The 8585-nt window shown below is 56.5% G+C and overlaps 1 protein-coding gene across 1 annotated transcript in view; it reads left to right on the top strand.

Moving 5' to 3' along the window:
* Positions 1 to 1430: 1430 nt before the first annotated feature.
* RAB6B (RAB6B, member RAS oncogene family) overlaps positions 1431 to 8585 on the top strand; it is a 59976-nt gene continuing 52821 nt past the window's right edge. The window contains exon 1 of the mRNA XM_045791793.2: positions 1431 to 1765. Coding sequence (XP_045647749.1) covers positions 1696 to 1765 — 70 coding nt within the window. The 5' untranslated portion in view covers positions 1431 to 1695. The remainder of the gene's footprint in view (positions 1766 to 8585) is intronic.

The raw sequence follows: 8585 nt of genomic DNA, 5'->3' as shown, positions 1-8585 counted from the left end.
CCCAGAGTGCTGGCCTACAATCCCTGGGGCTCCAAACCAAGGGTGACTCTGAGAAATAGAACAGTTGTTTTGATTTGCGTTCTAGACATTCACTCAAACATTCAACAGCTATTTCCTAAGTTCTCAGGTCCTTGAGATCCTGTAGCGGAGCTTCAACAACTGCTGTCATGGAACTCACTTTCTAGTTTTCAAACAAACAATGAGAGAGGGACTGTAGGGAAACAAACCAGGAAGACAGACAGGGAGATACCCCACCAAGCCAGGTAAGTCAGAAAGAGGATAGCCAATGTCCTTTGGTAATTTCTGGGGGTCGAGCTTGCTTCTCACTCCTCTATCTCTCTGTGTATGCACACACACGTACACACACTGCTTATTCCCAAACAAATAAATGTTCTTTGAACCGCTGTAAAGGAAACAACGTGGCAGTAGGACAGTAAGAGGCCACTTTGTGAAACCTCCCTTACCCGGAATGCCTTACCATTGGGCTGTCCTGGGAGTGCTTCTAACACTTGGGCTCCTGGCTCTCACCCACTCACAACTTGTCCCATGTGCCTCAGTGGGCCAGGGGAATACAGAGGGGAATGGGAAGCAACCCCCTTGTCCTCTGGGAGATCATTGTCGAGATACAACTAATTGCCAAGGCAAGCAGTGGCCTTGTCAGCCTGGTGGCCCCAGAGTCAAGAACTCCAGAGCACTGTCCAGAGCGCGCCACGCTAATATTCGGGTGTCATTGCTCCTTCTCTCCCGTGGGACAGCACGGGTTAAATTATCTGGAGGAGCGGTTGGCTTGAGATTGGTGCGCCTCTTCTGGTCCTCCTCTCCTGCTGGCCAGGTCTGAGGGGACATTTATCACCCCACAGAGGAGCCCAGAGGAGGGAACTGGACCTAGAGAAGGGAGGGTGGGCTAGAGACCACACAGGGTCACAGTCAATCCAGTCTACCCCCACATGGTTCACCACACCCTTGTTCTCCCCCAACCTCCCTTCCTCTCCGTCTTTTCAGAGGGCCATGCATCAGGCGTTGCGGGAGGTGGAGGAAGGGTCTGGCATCTAGGTTTTAAAAGACCAGAAGCAAATGTCCCCTGACAATTTCGTGTCATTTTTCTGGATTCAAAGGAGGGGTAGAGTTAGAGTAGGGAAGACAGACCTAGAGGGGCAACGAGAGATGGCCCGACCCGGGGGTCTCTCGGAGGCCCGGCCAGGCGGTTCTCTCCCGCCGAGTGCGGGTTCCGGGTGGGCGGGCGGACGCCCCCAGCCCCGCAGCGGCGCGGGCCCCGCATGACATCAGAGGCTGGGGAGCGCGCAGAGCGCAGGCGCCGGCCGAGGAGGGAGACGGGAGGGGGCAGCGGCGCGCGGCTCGGGAGAGCGCTCCTCCGCCCCGCGCGCCGTCCCTGCGCCCCGCTCCGCCCGCGCCTCGCTGTCCGCGCCGCGCCTCGGGCGTCCAGAGCGCGCCCCTCGCACCGCAGCGAGCGCCGCCCGCAGCAGCCCAGCCCCAGCCTTCTCCTCCTCCTCCTCCGCCACCGCCGGACACGCAGCCGCAGGCCGGGGCCGGGACGCAGCTGGGGAGTCAGGGACGCGCGCAGCCAGCCCTTCCCCCTCCGGCTCCCGCACCGCCGGCCGCCTCCCCTCGCCCTCCTCCTCCCTCCCTGCTCCTTCGCTTCTCCTCCTCCTCCTGCACCGCCCGGCTGCCAGCACCATGTCCGCAGGGGGAGATTTTGGGAACCCACTGAGAAAATTCAAGTTGGTGTTCCTGGGGGAGCAGAGCGGTAAGTACCCCGCTTATTCTCTTGGCTTGGCGCCGAGTCGACCCCCGCCGCCACATCATCCGCCCCGTTGGGGCCCCGGCCCCGGCTCAGAAAAGCCCCTCCAAACCCGGGTGGAGGGGAGGGACGGGGATGGGAGAGCCGGGCCGGGCTCGGGTGGAGCCCGGCCGGGGTGGGGCCCTGAGGAGGGATGGAGGGGGCGCTGGGCCCGAGGTGGGGGTGAGGGTGGGAGGTGGGGTGCGGGGCTAGAGCTGCGGGGCCGGCGCCGCGCGGCGGGGAGGCCGGAGGGCGGCGGCTCGCTCAGCCGCGCCGGCCGGGGCGTGAAGGCGCCGGGCTCGCCGGCTCGCTCGCAATGCGGCACCGGCTGCGGGCGACCGCGCAGGTGGCCAGGCGCCGGCGGGGGCCGGGGAAGGACGGGCGCCCCTCTTCGGAGAACGAGGCGGGGCCGGCGTCTGGCCGGAGGGCTCCCTGCGGACCCTGCCGGGACCCATGTTTAATGACGGGCACGTCCAGGCCCCGGAGCAGAGGGCGGTGGGGGAAGGCCGACACCTGTCTCCTGTGGAAAGAGCGGGCGCAGGCTGTGGGGGAACGGGGCGCCTACCTCCCCTGGCCTACGTCCGACCGGGCCCGGAAGGTTCTCGACGCTGCCCTGTGCCAGCGTGTGTGAGCGTCTCTCGGGCTTAGGGTCTGGGCGAGGACCCCGAGGGTTCCCCGGTGCGGGGCAGATTTGGGGGATGGTACAGGGCACCTCGCACCAAGAGGCGGCGAAGCCTGGCGCTGGGCAGAGAAAGGACCAGGCGACACGCCCTGCCTGGCTTCCCAGCACCCCTCCTGAGAGCGTTGACGGCAGAGGAGTCTTCCCACCCCCACCTCCCAGCTCACCGCCGGTCTTGGGGGAGGGGAGGTCACCGTGGCAGCCGGCCAGGGGCGGGGGGAGGGGGAAACGAACGGCTTCCCTGCCGCCCAGCAGCCTCCCTGGGGAAAGCATCTCTGAAACCCGGGTTGGCCCTAAGGTGGGAGGACCAGATTGAAGAGCTTGGACCCCTCTGACACCTGTGGGAAGGAGTGGTTCTCAGAGCATCCCTCCAGAAGCCTCTCACCTGGGGCTGCAGAGAGACCGGCTGGGCCTTGCCTAGCTCACCTCAGGAGGAAGGTGGGCGCTGGGGACAGAATCCCCAGCTCTAGCTCTGCAGACCAGTCCAGTTCATCTGGTTTGGTGCCTGTCTGTACAAGGGGCCAAGACACAGGCAACCTTAGGAGGACCTCATAGGCTCAGGGCACAATGCTACCCTGGTGTGGGTACCAGTGGGTTGTGAAGGTCACACGGCAGTCTCCTGTGTTGCTGCTCATTACCTGGGATGGACGGTTCAGAGAAGGATGTCAGGCTGGGCATTGCAGAACAAGATCAACTCAGCCAGACAGCCCTGTGTCCTGGACTCTGCGTTTCTGATCGTAATAGAGTCCACATTCAGAGCTTCCTATTTCCCATGCCTGAAGGGATTTCAGGAGTCTTCACACCCCAGTGCTAATCTTACCTGGCCTGGAGCCTAGGGCAAGAAGTCTGACCAGGCCGCCTGGGAGTTGAATTCCTACCCGTGTCTCCTTGAGCAGATTTCCAGGCCTCTCTGAGCCTCAGTTTCTGTCTCTGTGAAATGGTTGCTTGAGGTTCTCTTATTCCTTCATGTTTCCCCAGTGCCTCTCAAAAGGCCTTGGCCCTGGGAGGTTCTCAAGAAACATTTGTTTATTTCAAGACTGAACATGCTTCAGTAAAGCACCAGGGCTTTGATGAGAATGTCTCTTGTGAGTTTGAGTGAAAACTCTGGACTCCCTCAGAATCTTTAATGGGCTGAGGCCCCTGAGGAGCCACGCCAACCCTCTTTGTTCCTCAATCACAGAAATGAGAGCTTAAGGCCTCAAAGGTAGAGCTCCCATCCTGCATGTGTAGATTAGAAGTCTGAGCCCCAGGGATGGGGAGGACTTGTGGAGAGTTGCTAGCACTTCTGGGGCTGGAACCCACATCTCCTGTTCCCAATCGTTAACGTGTCATTGGGAATTAAGATGACCTTGAATCAGGGAAATGAAGAATTAGGGAGCCTTCCTGAGTTGAGGTGAGGATTGCCACTCTCTGGCCAAACTTGTGGCTACATTGGGTGACCTGGTGGGAATGCTGGGCTATTTGGGTTGGGGGCAGGGTTTGTGGGCCCTTGGAACACAAGTCATCGGTGGGATTGGCTATTGGACACTCTGGTCCCTTTTGGCTGGGAGCCCTAGGGCCCTGAGAAGCCTCCTCCCAGTTGAGTGTGTAGTGGGTTATATACCTTGTGTTCTACATGGCTTTTGGGGTCCCCGAGCTGGGTGGGGGACATATGCATCACTGAGCCTGGGGGGATGGGGGAACTGCCTTCGTGGACACTGCTTCTGTCTTGCCTGCACACAAGTTTTGTGTGTGTTGGTCCTTTGTGTCACTGCAGTCTATGCAGTGCAGGGAGCCCCTGAGGTCTGGCCCTCCCTCTATGCTGGTTCTCCCTCCCTACGTGATCTCAGAGGTCCCTCACGTTCTGTGCCTGGGACACTTGGGCCAGCTGAGCTTGACAGAGCCATCTAGAGCGGCATGGGTCTGCCTATATGAGCTGACTCCCCTGGATAGAAGCCAGGGGAAGGGCCTGGAGGGATGTGGCTTCTCTTGTTTCCTGTGCCTGGTATAGTGGTGGCATCTCCCTAGGCCAGTGGGTGAAGACAGCTGATTCCAAAAAGGAGTACCTGACCTGGAGCCCAATGATAGGAACACCCTGAAACAGATAATCCCAGGAGGGCATCAAGCCTTCAAAGATACCAGGACCTGGTTTGTGTGCGAAGCCCTTAAGGAACCACTCTAGAGAGAACACCTCTAGCCTGTGAGAAGTCCCCCCTCCTGGCAGCAGAATGACTGCTGCCCCCGAGACCATGGAAGACAGGCTGGCTATGTCAGCCTGGGAGGGGGTGGGATTGCGGAGAGGCCTGTGGACCCAGAATGAGGGGACTCTTTACAGTAGGAAATCTGTGCAGTCCTGCTGGTGTTCAGATGGCTGTCGCTGTGCCTGCTGGCCATGCTCTTGTGCGATGGCAGTGGTGGGTGAGGCACACTGGTCCCAACGGCGACACTTGATGACATCCAGAGAAGACAGGCATGAGCTGGTGTCCGAGGAAGGAGAGGAGGAGGCCTGGGGGACACACGCCTTCCTCCGAAGTTCTGACGGTGTTCTGTGGGGGGTTAGGCTTCCCTCAGTGCATCTGGGTGTGTCCTGGGGACTAGGGATGTGGATAGGCCGGACAGGTGCTCGGGCCCCTTCTGATCTCCCTTCCCTGAGACTCCTCCAGCCAAAGCAGGAAGATTGAGGGACCACCACAAGTTCCGTCTGCTTTCCCAGGCTGAGGCCACGGGACAGCATCTCCCTCTGCCCTGCGTCCTCCCTGTCCTGTCCCCGACAGTTGTGTTGCTGGAGGTGCCATCACAGTGCGCACAATGTGTATGGCGTCCCCAGAGTTGTGCAACACAGTGACTCTGTGCACAGCTGCCTTTGGCCATTTCATCATTTGTTCACTTATCCCTCTCTCCCTCCCCCACGTCCCTCTCTCCCTCCCTCCTTCCAGCATCCATTTATGCTTTTAGTCAGGTCTTTGAGTGTATCCCTGCCTCATAGGACTATGGTCCACTGGGGAGTTCAGACATTTGTGGCTCTAATTACGGTAAAGGTCTGTGCATGCTACGATGAGAAGAAGAGCTGCTGTGAAAGCACATAGCGGGGCGTCCCACCCACCTTTGTGGGCAGGTGTCAGAGATGGCTTCTAAGGCTTCAGAGAAGGAGATGCTTCTGTAGGCAGCTGGCTGGTACTCTGGTGGGCCGAGTGCAGGGAGTAGGTCTTGCAAGGAGCCTACCCTCTCCAGGGAGCTTTGTCTGTTCTTCTCCCTGCTCTGGAGAAAAGGGGGGGTGAGGAGCAGGAGGATGAGGGTATCTAGCTTGCTAGTGCTGAGGAGGGGTTTTTCCCCCACTGTCATTTCATTCCTCCAGGTTAAGGAGTAGTCAGTCCCCCCCTCCCCACAGCCCAGAGGGCTCCCCGTGCCCCACCCAAGGCCTGCCCCGGCCTGGCCCAGCCTGACCGCTGCCATTCCACCACACACCACACATAACCCACGACAGGCCTTTGCTGGCCTGACCGTTGTACCTGAGGCCCATCCCAGAAATCTGCACCCTGCCACCTCCCAGACGCGCTCTCTGGGAGCTGGGCTGGGCACTCATCATGACATAGCCTTGGTTTCTTTCTGAGCATTTTTACAAAACTATCACATGCTGCCCCATGACCTCTGTGTTGTCTCAGTCATTCTGGATTTTTAAATAGCTTTTTCAGATACAAAACCTCTAACTGAATTTTAAGCCCCCTAAGAGGACCAGGTCTTAGCTCCTTTCCCCTCTTCCCATCTGCAGGGGTTTGTGCTCATTAAATATCTGCATTTAAAAATGATGAGATTACCCTCGCTGTGTGATAGGTGCTGATAGTCTGTCAGTAGATTAAAAGTGAGGGGAGTCGAAGCAGCTTGGAAACAGGATTCTTCATCCTGACACCTGCTGCTTTCTCAAACCTGGAGATCTTTACCAGCAACACTGAAGAATCTATCACTGAGAGTTGGAGCATTTAGCCTTGGTCGTGCCCCATCCACAGTTCATCTCACAAAAGCTGAACTTCTCAGGGTACCCCCATCCCCACCACCTTCTCTAAAGAAATAAGAGAGAGCAGCAAGGCCACCAGAGGTGGGAAGCAAGCAACACACCCAAACCAGATGTCGCCAGAGCTCACTTGGAGATCTGGGGTAAATCACCAAGTTGTTCTGTGCCTCAGCTTCTTGGTCTTGTTTTCTCTCCTCCCAATTTTTTCCCTCCCTTCCTCAGTGGCTGGAATGATGGGGGGAACCTTGGGTGTTGGGTATGGGCCCAGAATATTGGCTTTGATTCTTAAGAGAGGTGAGCATGAGGTGAGAGAGAGTCAGATGAGACCCCAAGATGAGAATTAACCTGTACTGGGTGTAAGACAAGCCTGGAACCCTCGATGCTGAGGGTCAGAGACAAGAGAACGAACCAAGAAAGAAAAATGAGACTGTTGGCATATGTTCTGCGTCTGCAGATGTAATAGTCCCACCCTGGGCACCATCTCATTATCCTTATCACTTGCAGCCTCCACATTAAAATGAATCCCATTAAAATACAGCAAAATAACCTCATAATCCTTTTGTTACTTATAACATCCCTAAAGTCAGCCCACAAATACTTACCCTTATAGGTGTTACCCTGACCTTGCAGACTCGCCTGGGGCAGACCTGAGAGTGGTACCATCTGTGTCTGTCCAGGCTACAGCGTCTCTTCGTCCTCCGCCCTCTGTGTTTGCCACTGTTGCTGACTGAATGAACCATTGAATGTGCAGGGCTGTTTGGTCTCAGTGTAAGTCACTTAGAGAAATTGTTGGGCAGAACCATTGATCAAGGTGAGAAAAGATTAGGGTAAACAGCAAAATCCATAGACATCCAGGGTGGACTGCTGGAAAAACTGTGGGGCATTTTCTCAACTGTTTGTCCTCCTTTTCCATTTATCAGCACAGGGTAGAGAAGATGGGGGAGGTTGCCAGGGAGAAGTACCAGACATACCCTGAGATGGGCAGCTTCGGTTAGAGCCAAATAGACAGGCACCAGGAAATGGGGCCCCAGGCAGAGTCTCTGCTTCATGAGACAGGGAAGGAGAGGATAAAGATTCGGAATGCCTATGGACTCCTAGGAGAAGTTCCTTACTGTATCTCAGGGCTTGAAACTTCCAATTTTCCTTTTTGTTTCCATAACTATTGCCCTAGACTAAGTGAGATCTTTTTAAAAAGTAAATGTTCACTGCTGTGAATACTTTGTTGTTTTAGTGAAGTGATTTATTTTTAGTAAAAAAGCATATTTATCCTCGTCTCTTGGTAACAAGACCAGTGGGGGCCCAGGTGACTCAACCACGTGTCCTGGGCCAGGCATCACCTGTTCCCAGGTGGGGATGTACCCAAGGGATAGGCCAGGGTCCAGGAGAAAACAGATGATACCCTGCTCCTAAGGGCAGAAGAGAGCCTTAAAAGCCAAGGTTACTTTCAGGAAATGTACTGGAAGACTGGCAGCCTGATGCCCCAGCAGGTGCTGTGGGTAATGAGGCAGGGGGAGAGGAAGATTTGAGTTGTGTGCATTCTGTGCTAGAGACCACAGCTTTCTTCCAGGACCTGGACGGACAGTTGGTGAAGGGGCATGATGCCTTGGTGGGATTTCCCCAGAGAAAGGGGCTTCCCCAGAGTATTGGGTTAGCTAGCTCACCCAGTTTCCCCTGTGGCTGGAGATGAGGTGAGGGCAAGGCACAGAGACTGGGGATGAGCTGGGACTTTTTTCTGAGGGAAGTGGGGAGCTGGTGGAGGGTCCTCAGCTGGGGAGTATCTCAGTCACATCTACACCTAGGAAGGATTCTTCATTCTACGGGCTTGGAGAGGATGATGGTTGGGGAGGTGTACAGAACAAGTCTGCCTTTCCTGGGAAATGGAGCTGACCCCCCCAGGTTTCTGTGTTCTTCCTTCAGTTAACCTTAGGTGGCATTTAGGAACACCTGCTATGCCCTAGGCTCCACAGGGCACTTTCTCCCTAGCATCTTGTGATAGATGTGGAATTCTCCCTGTTTTGCAGGTCATGAGACAGAGGCTCAGGGAGAGCTGGTCATGGCCACGGACTCACTAGTGTGAGTGCTAGTGTGGCAGCACTGAATTTGAACCCAGGTCCCCATGA

Source organism: Ursus americanus, chromosome 20, assembly GCF_024610735.1.
Source record: "Ursus americanus isolate L20-20 chromosome 20, mUrsAme1.1.p, whole genome shotgun sequence".
In the NCBI taxonomy this organism is placed as follows: domain Eukaryota; kingdom Metazoa; phylum Chordata; class Mammalia; order Carnivora; family Ursidae; genus Ursus; species Ursus americanus.
Note: the sequence above shows the minus strand (reverse complement) of the source record. Positions and strands in the feature narration are given on the sequence as shown.